This window comes from Globicephala melas, chromosome 1 (genome assembly GCF_963455315.2).
Source record: "Globicephala melas chromosome 1, mGloMel1.2, whole genome shotgun sequence".
Taxonomy (NCBI): Eukaryota; Metazoa; Chordata; class Mammalia; order Artiodactyla; family Delphinidae; genus Globicephala; species Globicephala melas.
Window position 1 is genome coordinate 132,535,484 of NC_083314.1, and position 15,316 is coordinate 132,550,799.

The following is a 15,316-nucleotide window of genomic DNA, read 5'->3' on the forward strand; positions in this document are numbered from 1 at the left end:
ATTCCACTTACTTTGGGTACCTAGAATAGTCAAATTCTAAGACAGAAAGTAAACAGTGTTTACTGGAGGCTGGGGAGCAGGGAAAATGGAGAGTTGTTGAATGGGTACAGAGCTGCAATATGGGATGATGAAAAAGTTCTGGAGATGGATAGTAGTGATAGTTGCAAAACAATGTGAATGTACTTAATGCCACTGAGTTGTACACTTAAAATTCAGATCTCACCCCTATCTCTCTGAATCAGATTCTCAGGGCTGAGGAAGTTAGAGTCCAGCCCTCTCCATCTTTTTTTTTTTTTTTTTTTTTTTTTTAACTCCAGTGGTGATTCTGACAAAAAGACAGAATCAAGAATCACTGGTCAACATAATATTAAAGATGCAGGCCTAAAAATCTACAGCCGAGTTTAACCAACTGTTTAACAAAGTCCAAAATCTTGCTACATACTTGGAAAACATACTTTGAGGTTACCTGGTCCAAGCCCCTATTGTCAGGAAAGAAGAATCACTTCTACAACAATCTGTACAGATGTTCACCTGGGGTCTGCATAATCATTTTCAGTGATATGACATTCACATCTTTGTGAAAGTGTCAAACTTTTTCTTTCTTTAAAAACTTCAACTGTTCTTTGTTATATTAAGCCTAAATCTGCTTTATTGTGTCATACTTATTGGACTAATTCTGCCCACTAGCGAAACATAAAATACCATGTGACTAGACTAGTCTGTAAATTTTTTTTTTTTTTAACGTCAAATTAAATGTCAGCTGGTCAACCCTTGCCAAGTTCCATGTATCTATTTCCTTCAATTCTTCTTCACGGGATTTGTTTTCCAGGCCCTTCCTCACTTCACCTGTCTTCTTCCAGATACACTCTCATTTGCCCATTATGTGAATCACCTCAAGTCCAGTTTTTCTAAAGACCTCAGTGCTTTCAATGAATTAAAAAGTCTGTGCAAAAAGATACAGACTATTCATATATGAGTTTTATTTAACTTCCCTCAATAACTTACGCAATTAACCCTGCAGATAAATTTTTAAAATTCATTCTATGAAGAACCACCTTAGCTTCCTCAATGTATAATTATAGGCATTCTATCCATACCTCCTGCCATGACTAGGTGACACCAAAACCTCTTACAAAGTCAATATTATTATTTTGATATTTGAATATAGCCAACTACAAGAATTGTTTCCTCACATGCCACTTCTAATCCAAAGGGTATTCTAGGGTACAAGTAAAAAAAATTAAATGTACTTTATTCTACCTACCAATTGTAACATTTACAAATATAAGTGGTTTATAAACCAATAAAATTTGGGGTAAAAACCAAGAATTAAAACCAAGATTAGATTCTTTTGAACAGACCAGAGATTAATAACTGGCTTTGAAATTTTTCAGATAAAATAGAATTTATTCTACCTTTCAATATTAAAATAATACTTAATTAGCTACAGAATATACATTTTAGAAAAAATTAGTATATTTTAAAGAACAGCATTACTATTTACTAAGAAATCCTTATAAATAATATCATTATATAATTGGATAAGTATTAATGGTACTACTACACTTTTCCAAACTACAAAATTTTGAACTTATATTCCTTTATATTTATACATGCATATCTCAAAGTTTTTAGAAAAGCAAATGTTTATAGGAATAAAGAATTCATATTTAAATATTTTATAATAACAGATTTTAAAAACATTTTATAAAAGTTAAATTATTTTATTTACAGACAAACTGGCAAGTAATTAAGCAGAATCCCAAACATCATTTGGCATAACTTATCAAAGGATGGATTTTTGTTTGTTTATAATGACAGGTTTTGTTTTTTTTTTAGAGTCCAATATTTTCTCCTCTTTTGAGAAGTAAATGTACAGTATGAAAAAGCCTTCATGTCATTGACATATTATAGGAATTATCTAGTTTATAATCCATATTTATATACTTTAAGTATATTATCAACTTCCTTTGAAATTCAAAAATAGTTAAGATTGCTTGATACTTCATAAATTATACCACCTGTAAAATAACCAAAAATTAGATTACTCTCGAATTAGAATAATTTCATTTAAGATATAGTTTAAAAGGAATATATATATATATTCCTTTGTAGTATATACATAATGTAGTATACACATATATACTTCATGTATATACATGTGTGCATTTATATGTATGTGCATGCATGCATGCACACACTCACGCACACACACACACACACACACACACACACACACACACACACACACACACACACAGTTTTCTTACCCCTGAACTTATCTCCAGGCCTTTTGGCTGACTTTGTTGTTGTTTATGATGTCCCGTGAGCAAGCCTCCAGCAGTAAGGTTTGGAAAGCTCTGAAGATAAGCCTGTGACCCTGAGAAATTTCCTTCTGCCATCCCCACCAAGGCTGGCTGTTTCTCCTGAGTGTTCCCATGCCCTGGCCCAGCTTGTCCAGCAATGTGCTGATTTGGAAGGAATGGTAACATGCCCATGCCAGCTGTTATAGTTGTTTGAGGTGGAATCAAATTAGATGCTGTAGTGAACCACAAATGCAAATAGTTTTTGGTTAGATGAGGCTTATTCACAATAGTCCTTTTGATTTTGTCAAGTTATGGACAGAATGTGCAGAAACCTATTTTTTTACCTATTAGAGAATAGTTAAAATACAAAAGGTGAGGTTAAAGGTTATAAATTAGCAGCCTCCTGTATGGAAAAACAAAAACCTCTAATAGTAATCATGCTTTTCCTATTTTCAACAACTTCCGGGATAATCTCAAGGATATTATATTTTTTAGTTCCAAGTTTTAATTGTACATTTTAGAAGGTGAGAGCAAAATTTATATACTTTTTGGCACTTAAGTTATATCAGTGCCTTTTTTTTTATGCCCAGTCACTGGAATTTGCCTGCTTTCATATTTGAAGGGAATAATTAACTAAGCCTTCAGTTAAAAAAAGTCTCTGACACTCAAAAATTAATAAAGTTACATTAAACCCAACAATACATTTAGTCAGCCAGGTTGCACCAGCTCGTGAGAGTCAACTGTGCTATCTCTTCCCAGATCTTGAGTTCAACGTCTTTGCATGGGTAACCTGAAATCAGCCATGGTTGGACTGTTTACACACAGAAATCCACAAATGCTACAAATCAAGACTTTTTTTTAACCCAGAGAGCTGGTTTTTAAACACCAGCACACCACTGGTTTAAAAAAACATCAATATTTATGAGTAGCTAAGCACCAAATGAAAGTTTAACACATTAAAGTTTTACATTTTTATTTACAGGGAGTAACAAGAAATTCTGGAAGAAATAAAAATAGGAAAATCCTGAACCATTCCATTTTTTAAAACTCTATAGGTCAAAACTAAATGAAAAGAGCTGGTTTTGACAACTATCTTAATTAAATCAAAGTTATATTTTACAAATTCACTAAACAAATTTCTTAAATTATTTTTAGTACTAACTATTTAGAGATAGATTCTCAATTCTATCTTTTAGCAATATATTTATTTGGACACTTTGAATTTTCAGTGTTCTTAAAGCAGCAGTGCTAAAGCAAATGGCTATTTAATCCAACACAAATTATATATAAATATCTGTATAAGCTTCTAGGCATACAATATTTAATTTTTAGGACAGACTCTATCACACTATAAAAATTTCTATAGCTGTCTGTGTACTGGTTTAACTTTTGCCCAGTCAATTCCAATAGTCTGAATTGATTATCTGACCATTTGACTTGGTTTTATGTACAAGAGGCTAAACATGCTACCCATATTTAACTGACTTGGTTTTTTTTCTTTTTTATCACTGGCGGACTTTCTCTTTTTTCCCCTCAGCATGCTCACTTCCAACAAATTTCAGTTAAACTTCAAATTGAAAGTGTCTTTCAAAATCACATAAGCCATCCTGGTATACTACCATCTATTATTCTGAAAAGAAAAATAATTGTTCTGTTCAAATTTGTTATATTTTAGAAGCACATAATACACATTTTTTTTTTACTACTAATTTGGAGCTCACATGTTAGAAAATGATACAAATAAACAATCAAACTTTAAATTTATCATTACCAGATATTTCTTAATAAAGCTAAGGGTTTCTTATCCAGGCAAAAATTAAATGGATCCCTATGTAATGTGCTGTCAGCCCAGTGGGCAGCATGTCAGTCTCAAATAGATCTATGTCTCTGCCTCATGCTGCTGTGAACCTTCATCAAATATTAAAGCATATCCAACAGAGAAAGTCTTATCTTGGCATAGAAGCAAGTCCATCAATAAATAACTACCAATAGTATTCTAATATTAAAAATAGAAAAGCCAAGAGGGCTCTTGAAATTTTAAATGACTGAATAAAACTCAAATCTGACCTTCCTGTAAATAAAAGTAGAATACAGGTACACTATCTTTAAATCTCAAATCTGACTGTTTACTGACGTCTCAGCAAATACACATAATTTACTTTTATGTGTTTCTCCAAGATGGCCCAACTCTGTTTTCAATGGAAGCGGTGACCCTATCCCTACTGCAGCTTGAAGTACCATAGCTGGGGGTTCTCCAAGTAAGCCTGGTTTCTGCAAAAGAAGAGAAGAAAAGACTTTTGCTCATGGCAGCAAGACATAACCTAATAAAAAAGCTACACATGTGAAAATTCATGAACAATCTGACCAACAGCCTGATTATAGAAAAGGAATGAACTCATTTCAAATGAAAAAAGTAATTCCATACTTACATTATTAGTATGAATATTCTCAAACTTCATTAATTGTTGCTGTGCCAGCGGTACATGAGAAAGATTCTGAAGAAATAAATTAGAAGTATTACCCATAAGTGAGCTCTGTGAAAATGATAAAACATTAAGTTAATTTAATTTTGAAGAGCTACTTGTGTAATTCATTTTAAAGTTCAATTCCTGAGTTGATCTGAGCAAAAGCAACAGCTTCTTAATATTCTACTTTCTAATTACTGGCAACACTAATTAATTCTTTCAATAATACACAAGATGTGACCATACAGTCATGAAACTAATTCCATATCCCTTCCTTCTTTTCTTCCATCTTTCCTCCCCTCCCCTCACCCCTTTCTGGCTTTGATGTCAGTATCACTCAATCATTTATTTATTCATTTAATCATTCAACAAATATTTATTGAGCACTTCTATGTGCCAGGCACTGTGCTACAATATGGTCTGCCCTCATGGATCTTACAGTCCCCTGAGGAGGGGAGACATTAATTAATTATAAAAACATACAATTAAAAATGGCAATGAGTGTATGAAGGAAAAATACAAGGAGCTATGGAAACAAGCAGTGGTGGAACTTGATTTAGATTGGTAAATTCAAGGAAGGTTTCCCTGAGGAACTAACTCTTGCACAGAGATCTGAAGGCTGTGGAGAAATAACTAGGTGAAGTCTGGGGGAACAAGGGGGTGCTGCGGTGGGAAGTATTCCAGGTAGAAGAACAGCAGGAGCAAAGACCTAAGGAGAAGAGAAGAAAGCCCTTCACGGACCACAAGCAGTTCACCAGAGCTGGGACAGTGACACCTAAGGCATATGAGAGGCAGGAGAGGCCAGCTTAGACAGGCCCTCAAGGCAAAATTAAGCAGTTGGTCTTTATTTTAAAGTAAAGGGAATATTGTCAATACTCTGGTCTCCCCTCCCATATCACTTTAAACCTTATTGTAATTAACTGTTTAATGCTTGTTTTCTCTATTTGTTGAAATTCTATAAGAATAAGGACTGTGAATATTCTGTTCAATGCTATAGCCTCAATGGCTAGCAGAGTGTCTAGTACATGTTAGATTTTCAATAAAATATGTTAAGTAAATGAATGGAAAATGTACAGGTCATATGTTAGATTCTAAGAATGAAAAATAAACAAATAAGCCTTTTCCTTAAAAAGCTGCGCTTAGGAACAGACATTCATTCATTCAACCTATAACAACCCATTTATCATGTGTTAGGTTTGATTTGTAATTAGGCTTCTATATAGATATAGCCTTAAACAGTACCTGAAATTAGTAGGTAATATTTATCTCCAATATTACGGATATTTATGTACACAAACATAGTTTAAAATACTTATCTGAAAAAGGTAAGAAAAAAAATTTTTACTCTCATAAATATATAAATTATTTCTATAACATTGATTAAATTTTAAGAATTAAGAGTTATTATTCATTTATTTTTCTTTCTGTAAATACTTTTTTGAGTTAAGACCACATAAAACTTGTTTTGAGCTACTGAGTTATTTCTAGAAAAATATACCACAAAATATACCTCTTCCCTTCTTAATGCCCTACAAAAAGGAACCAATAAATATATAAACTATGATGCTTTGATTACCTTGATTTGATTTGATTTCCTTATTAAGTTCTGTTTTTAGGTAGGTACACTTATTACTCAGAATTTTATTTGAAAACAAAATACTCATTTAACTCCTTGAGAACTTTAAGTGTAAAGAACAAACAAAATATTCACTCCAAATGTCTGATGCTTCAGTACTCGATGCTATTTATATACCTGATGTGCTTTATTCAAATGTAAAAATGCAGGGGAGATGGATGGATTCATCAGATGTGGCAAGCTGTGAGGTGTTCCAAGAACTGCTTTAAGAAAATAAAAGTAAAAATTTAACTTTATGATATCTATGGAATTCAAAAATAAATAAAACAAACTCCAAAAAGGGTAAATGAATATTTCTTTAAACTTTTAACGTATGTGGTGGAAGTTCAATGATATACTGACCTTGTCATCGTACAAAAAGTGACAGGCTCCTTTCCTTGTGATTCAACTCTAGAATTTGATTTTAAATTCCAACACCTTCTGTCTTAATGGAAAAACACCAAACCTAGCCTTTCTCTTCTCTGGCACTTAATGCAAGAAAACTAATTCCACCTTTTAATAAGTATAATACTAATTGAACCCATGTTATTTGCTCAGTATTTTTGTTAGTTTTTTTGGGGTATTCTGGCAGTGAGTCAGGTGGGAGGGGAAGAACAATATACAGTCCTTGTCGTTAAAGCTTATAATCCAATTGAGAAGAGAATATGTACATTTAAAGATATTTCATAAAAAACCTACAGAAACAACGATATTGTATATAGTTGATAAAAGGAATAAATGATAACCATACTCTTTATCAAGTTTGTCTAAGAGTACAAATACCAGAGTACATATCAGAAGAGATATTTTAAGAACATACAATATACAGACAAAAAGAACCATGAGATAGAAAATATATGAAGCAATTCATCTAATTATTAGATGTAAACTGTCATAATATACAGCTAATTAGAATCATAGAAGGTCAGGCTTAGAAAGTACTTCAAAAAACACGTAATCCAATGATCAAACGTATCTGAAATTTATACATAACACTGCTACAAGTTCATTCATGCTTGAAAAACTTTGTTCCAAATTTTTGTTACTTGCGGAGGCAGTCCATTACATCTTTGGAAAACTGAAAGCACTTAGAAAGCACTTTCTTTAGAATGAACCAGTTTCAATGATAGATGATGGGAAGATTAGATCATTAGGGTAAGTTGCTTATAAAGGAAAATACTGTTTATTAGGAAAGAGTGGTAAAGATCGTCATTTCATAATGATTAAGGGGTCAATTCATCAATTAGGATGCAACAATCTTAAATGTCTGCGGACCAAATAACAAAGCTTCAAAATATATGAAGCAAAAATTTCTAGAACTGAAAGGAAAAGTAGACAAATCTACAATTATGGTTAGAGATTTCAATACCACTTCCTCTCATTTTTCAGACAGTCACTGTATTTTGTTATAAAACATTAAAATATTTTTTCACAGCTTTTAGTGAATATAGTATTTCCCAGTTTAAAACAACAACCAGAATTAAAACATTCTGAAAACGTCCGCAGTCTCACATCTAACTGCCCTTACCCTTAGATTTTGGCTAGGTCTCCCATTGAGCCTCTTGCTCCCCTCAATAATTGATAGCATAAGTGGACTGAAAACCAGTAAGGATATAGGAGACTTGAACAACACTATCAACCTAAAATTTATATACAAAGTATTATAAAGCTGAGACGAAGTGACAGAGTGGCATGGACTTATATACACTACCAAATGTAAAACAGATAGCTAGTGGGAAGCAGCTGCATAGCATAGGGAGATCAGCTCAGTGCTTTGTGACCACCTAGAGGGGTGGGATAGGGAGGGTGGGAGGGAGACGCAAGAGGGAGGAGATATGGGGATGTATGTATCTGTATAGCTGATTCACTTTGTTATGAAGCAGAAACTAACACACCATTCTAAAGCAATTATACTCTAGTAAAGATGTTAAAAAAAAACCAAACGGATTTGCAAGGCAGAAATAGAGACACAGACGTGGAGAACAAACATATGGACACCAAGGGGGGAAAGCGGAGCAGTGGGGGTAGTGGAGGTGGTGGTGGGACGAACTGGGAGATTGGGATTGGCATATATACACTAATATATATAAAATAGATAACTCATAAGAACCTGCTGTATAAGAAAATAGTCTTAAAAAAAAAAAGAAAAGAAAACTGATGTTCCTGGTCAAAAAAAAAAAAAGGATTATAGTATGTCATGACCAGGTGTGGCTTACTGTAGGAGTGAAAGATTGGTTTAACATTCAAAAATCAATCAATATAATTCATCATGATAACAGACCAGAAATAAAAAAGCCACATTGATGATATCAATAAATGGAGAAAAGCATTATATAAATCCCAGCAATTATCATGATAAAATATCTCAGCAATATAAAAATAGAAGAAAAATTTCCCAGCTTGAAAAAGAAAATCTGTGAATAAAAAACTATAGCTAACATAATGCTTAATAATAAAAGAATGAATGCTTTCTCTGTAAGATCAGGAACAAGGCAAGGATGTCCACTCTCATCAGTTCAATGCACAAATTTTTCAGGAATTTCTATCAACTGCAATAAAGCAAGAAAATAAAATAAAAGGTATACATATTGTAAAGAAAGAAGTAAAACTGTGTTTATTTGTAGATGACATGATTGCCTATACAGAAAATCCTAAGGGCAATACCTACTATTGATAGAAATAGAAAGCAAGACTGCAAGATACAAGATAAATAGACAAAATCAATTGTACTTGTATATGCTAGCAACAAGCAGTAGGAAATTGAAATTTAAAAAGTAATACTATGTAAAATAGTATCAAGAATATATAAAGAACTCAGCAACAAAAAGACACACAACCCTGTTTAAAAATGGGCAAAGAATTTGATTAAGCATTTCTCCAAAAGAAGACACAAAAATAGACAACAAGCACAAGAAAAGATGCTCAACATAATTAGTCATTAGGGAAATTCAAATCAAAACCATGATGAGTTGCCAGTTGATTCCTATTTGGATGGCTAAAATTAATAATAATTTAAAAAACCCAGAAAGTAACAAGAGTCTATAAAGTTATGGAGAAATTGGAACCCTCATACATTGCTTTGGGAATGTAAAATGGTGCAGCCACTGTGGAAAACAGCTTGGCAGCTCCTTAACAAGTTAAACATAGAATGACCATATGACCCACCAATTCTAGTTCTAGGAATATAACCCCAAAAGAACTGAAAACAAATGTTCCAATGCTTGTACATGAATATTCATAGCAACACTCTTCACAAGAGTCGAAAAGTGAAAACAACTCAAATGTCCATCAATGCTATGTGCATACGATGGAATATTACTCAGCCAAAAAAAGGAAGGAAGTCCTGATACATATTACAGTACTCAGAAACATCATGCTAAGTGAAAGAAGCCAGACACCAAAAGTCACATAACGACTTCTGTTTATATGAAACATGCAGACTAAGCAAAAGTGTAAAGACAGAAAGCAGATTGGTTGTTGCCAGGGCCTGGACAGAGGAGGAAATGGGAAGTCACTGTTTCATGGGTCTGGATTTTATTTTGAGATAATGAAAATGTTTGAAAGTAGGCAGAGTTGGTGATTACACAACACTGTGAAGGTACCAAATGCCACTGAATTACTGACTCTGAATTCTGCCTCAGAAAATCACTGCAATAAAAAAATAGTATCGAGGAACATGAAATGCTATGGATAAATCTGAAAAAATATGTGTAAGATTTATACCCTGAAAACTACAAAATATTGCTGGGAGAAATTAAAGAAGACCTAAATAAACGGAGAGATATACCGCACTTATGGCAAATTGTTGTCAGTTCTGCACAGATTAGCATACAGATTCAACACAATTCCAATCAAATTTCCAGCAGACGTTTTTCATAGAAATTGACAGCTGATTCTAAAATTTATATGCAAATACAAAGGACCTAGGATAGGCAAAACAAAGAGAAAAAGAACAGAGTTGAAGGACTTACACTAACTGATTTCAGGACTTATTATAAAACTGTGTATAATCAAGACAATGTAGCATTGATATAAAGGCAGACATTTAGATCAATGGAATAGAAACAGAGTCCAGAGATAGAGCCATATATATATGGTCAATTGATTTTTGAAAAAAGTGTCAAGAAATTCAATGAAAAAGGATAATCTTTTTTAACAAATGATGCTGGAACAACTGTAGAAAAAAATTAACCTGGACCTTTACCTCATATCATAAATAACAATTAACTTGAAATCATTCATCAACCTAAACTTAAGAGGTAAAATTATAAAACTTCTTGAAGAAAATATATAAGAACATCTTAGTGACGTTGAATTTGGCAAAGGTTTCTTAAATATGACACAAGAAGTATGAATTATAAAACAAAAAATAATAAACTGGACATTGTCAAAATAAAAAATTTTGCTCTTCAAAAGATATTGTTAAGAAAATAAAAGGACAACCTACAGAGTGGTTGCAAACCCATATATCCAATAAAGCACTTGTATCTAGGATAAAAAACCCTAACAACTTAATAAGAAGATAAACAACCTAATTTTAAAATGTACAAAATATCTTAAAAGATATATTAACAAAGAAGGTATAAAGATGGCAAATTAGTACATTAAAAGATGTTCAAAATCATTTGTCAAAAGGAATATTCAAATTAAAACCACAATGAGACAGCACGATAAACCAAATAGAAAGACTAAAATTAAAGGATCAACATATCAAATGTTGGTGAGGATACTGAACGAACTAGAGCCCTGGACACTGATGGTGAGAATGTAAAATGGTTCAACCACATTAGAAAAGAGTTGGAAGAGTGTCTTACAACTTAAACATACATCCACCATATAACCCAGCCATTCTACAACTATGTCTTTGTCCAAGAGAAATGAAAGCATAAGTCTACATAAAGATTAGAAGCAAATCTTCACAGCAATTTTATCTGTAATGACCCCGAACAGGAAATAACCCAATGTTCAACAAATCAATGAAAATGGAAATTGTAGAACTGAATACTACTCAGCATTAAAAACGAAAAAAAAAAAACTATTGATACATGCAGCAACGTGGATGAATCTCAAAATAATAAGCTGAGGGAAAGAAGCCATACAGTACATACTGTGTGACTCCATTTATATAAATTTCTAGAAAATACAAACTACAGTGACAGAAAGCAAATTAGTAGTTTCCTGGGGATGGGGGGAGGGGTTACAAAGAGACAAAAGGAAAGTTTTGAGAGTAATGAATATGTTCATTATTTGGATTATGGCGATAGTTTCATGGGTTATACATGTGTTAAATCTTACCAATTTGGACAATTTAAATATGTGCAGATGAATGTGCCACAGTTACACCTCAAGAAAGCTGTTAAGCATACAATTTAGAGTCTAAGTAATTATATACTAGTTAAACTTTAAAACAGACACACACCCAAGGACAGAGAGAAGAAATCTACAATATTTACACTATACTGTATTTTCTTAAGGTATTTAGAAGGTCTGGATTGAAGAGAAAAGATCAGTATGCTTCAAGTAACATAAAGTAGGCGTAGGAGGAAAATCGACCTGACGGCCGTGCATAAGTAGGTGTAGGAGGAAAATCAACCTGATGGTCGTGCACAGATTAGATCAGACAGAAAAGAAGGCAGACCAGAAAAGTAGTTAAAAGTTTACAGACTAGATCATATATGACAAGGTATGTATAAGTTGTGCAACAGACAGATTAAGGAAGGAGTTTAATCAGTAAACAATATCTAAGTACTTTTCACTGTAAGTAGCAGTTCTGTCCTAGATGCCTGAGATGAACCAAACAGATAAATCTTTGCCATTATGGAGCCTCCTCTAGTCTAGTGGAATAGAAGGCAATAAACAACTAGATATGTGTCAGTTACTGGAAAAAATGATACAGTGAGAAAGAAGTTTGGGCAAGGGTTTAAATACAAATATATCATACAGGCATACTTCAGGTTTGGTTCCAGGCCACTCCAATAAAGTGATTATGGCAGTAAAGCAAGTCACACAATTATTTTAGTTTCCTGGTGCATGTAAAAGTTATGTTTATGCTATACTGTAGTTTATTAAGTGTGCAATAGCATTATGTCTAGAAAACAATGTATATACCTCAATTTAAAATGCTAAAAATGCTAACCATCATCTGACAAAAGCAGTGTTGCCACAAACCTTCAATTTGTAAAAAAAAAAAAAAAACACACATAGCATCTGTGAAGCACAGTAAAATATGGCACACTTGTGTATATATGTATCATATAATATAAACGAATTACAGGCAATTATGATCCTTTGTAATTAGTTTGTTCAGAGGCTTCTGTGAAGAGCTCAGGATATAGTAAGGGATATAGTTAAGATTTAGTAAAAAAAACATAGTAAAGGAAAAACAAATGAAATTTATTGATTAACAAGAGCTTATCTTTCCTGAACACCAAGAAACTTTCCATACGCTGTCTCCTTGCATGTGTTCAGGTAAGGTATTCAACCCTCTTCACTGGCCATTCCAAACAAAGAAAAAGCTACCAGTGTAATAATGATATATCTTTCTTAAAACAGTAGAAGTAGCACTAAAATAAAAAAGCCTAATTTCATATGGTCATACACCAACCTGAGTAGAAAAGCAGAGTGGAGAATACATATCTTAGATGAAAACATGAGACAAAAATAATTCGGGGGAGAAGTTACTAAAGATAGTCCAGGTGTGAACTATACTTTCTAAGAGACACAAGAGTGTAATATACTTCTTTAAACTCTGATACAAACTTGGACTGCATTAATAGGAATATAATGATCATAGGAAGGAAATCCCACTGCATTCTCTGCTGATTAGAACCCATCTACAGGATAAATTCATGTCTGTGTACACCATATTTCAGGGCAACCCAGACAACCTAGGTATCTTTATAAGAGGACAACTTGGGTGGGGGGTGCTCTAGAGAGCGTATCCTATGACATGTTATATAAAGTCAAATACAGAGCCATAGTTTACAAAGAGAATAGAAGAGGTGTATAAAGAGAACCATACTCAATATTTTGTCATAACATATAAGGGAAAAGAATTTGAAAAAGAATATATACACACATATATATATATATATGTATATGAATCACTTTGCTGTACACCTGAAACTAACACATTGTAAATCAATTATACTTCAATAAAAAAATAAATTGTTCTTAAAAAAGAGAACTGTTATTTGTATTTACTTTCATCTTAAAATATAAAAATATTAAGCTTTATCATTTCTTAATATATGGATTGACAAAGGTACATTCATGTAACTGACATATAAGTGATACATATACTGTATATACTGGGGCTCTACTAAAAATATACTTTACTGATAGAGTTGCATAGTCAAAAAATAAATAAATAAAATGAGACCACGGGTCTGGAGAACAGAAGACAAAGAAAATCAAAGATGACTAAGGTTTCATGATAGCTGTCTTCAACATTAGAAGGCTTTTCTTATGGAAGAAGGAGTAGATTTATTCTGTGTTTCCTCATAGGAAGAACTAGAATAAGTGGCTAAAAGTCATAGAAATCACCATCTAATACAAGGGGAAACCTAGTAATTAAATTTGTTAAACCAGGGAATAGCTGCTTTGGAAAATAATGAGCTGCTCTATGTTTTGAGTAGTCAAGACATACAAAGGATATCTCTATACCATTAAAATTGTAGAAGGGATATCTGACTGCATAGTAGGCTGAGCTGGACACCTCTAAAACTACTTCCTACACAGAGATAATTGATGATTATATGAAGTACTTAATATGAACACTGTTGGTATAATAAAGAATTTAACTGGTCTTTGTCTTTGGTTCCTGGAAGGAAAACTCTAAATCCTTGGAATTTTCCCAGTGACAGGAGTGTCTTTGTTATGCTAATGAGGTAGCTAAGTGTGGGCCCCTAGATGGCTTCAGGATGGGGACTGGTCATACCAGAAAGACCTACCATGTGATTAGAGGACTAGGGCTTTGAGCCATATGATATCAGCCTAACCTCCTGACTTCCAGGGAGAGGAGGGGGACTGGAGATAGAGTTCAATAACATGGTCAGTCATGCCTACATAGCAAAACCCCAATAAAAACTCTAGATACTGAAGTTGCTGCAGCAGGGAGTTCTGGCTAATTAATACACACGTGTGCTGCAAGGCAGATGTGCTCTGATTCCATGGGGAAAGAGCATAAAAGCTCTGCAGTTAGGACCTTCCGGTCTGGAAGCCCTAAGTCTCTTGATTAGGCTATTTCTGAGTTACATCTTTTAAAACAAAACTGTAATCATAAGTACAGTAAGTTCCCTACATACGAACCTTCAAATTGTGAACTTTCAAAGATGCGGACGTGTGTTCTCCTGTCCAATCAGGTAAATTAGTTTACGTGACTGGCGTACCTTGTCACGTGTGTGCATCCTCTACAAGTGGCTGTGCTTTTGTGTACTTTACTGTACAGTACTGTATAGAGTACAGTAGTACAGTATCTTTATTTCAAGCCCAGGATGTCCAGAAGCAAGTGTAAAAGCAGCAGTGACATAGCTGGTACTGCTAAGAAGTGCCAGGAATTGGAGGCCCAGAGAAAGGACGGAGAGAGACAAGAGGAAGAAGAAGTAACTGAAGCACCGAAGAGATTCACGACGCAGGAAGTGGCAAGGGGATTTTCTTTATTTGAGGAGGCAGTTAGTTTTGAGGCACAGGACCTGAACGTAGAATGGTACACGAAGGCTGCAACAGCCATTCAGAATGCAATTCAGTGCTACCGTGTCATCTATGACGAGAAAAAAAGAGCTACTGCCCAGACATCACTGGATTGTTTCTTCAAGGGGGTACGTAGAATTGAATCCAGCAAGGAACCAGAACCTGCGCCATCAATGTCAGGCATGAGTGAGATTGCAGCTTGCCCTCCGTCCCCTATTGCTGACGATCCTTCAGCTCTA

At 33.8% G+C, this 15,316-nt stretch overlaps 1 protein-coding gene across 2 annotated transcripts in view; it reads right to left on the reverse strand.

The window, feature by feature from the left end:
• Positions 1 to 15,316, reverse strand: part of RAVER2 (ribonucleoprotein, PTB binding 2) — a 105,943-nt gene that overhangs the window by 43,157 nt on the left and 47,470 nt on the right. The window contains exons 6-9 of one of the 2 annotated variants that reach the window (XM_030865839.2): positions 6,525 to 6,610; positions 4,736 to 4,801; positions 4,466 to 4,577; positions 2,271 to 2,539 (exon numbers count right to left, since the gene is read on the reverse strand). In XM_030865839.2, the coding sequence (XP_030721699.1) occupies positions 2,271 to 2,539; positions 4,466 to 4,577; positions 4,736 to 4,801; positions 6,525 to 6,610 (533 nt within the window). Of the gene's footprint in view, positions 1 to 2,270; positions 2,540 to 4,465; positions 4,578 to 4,735; positions 4,841 to 6,524; positions 6,611 to 15,316 lie in introns of both variants that reach the window. The other variant, XM_030865836.2, reaches the window with a different exon arrangement.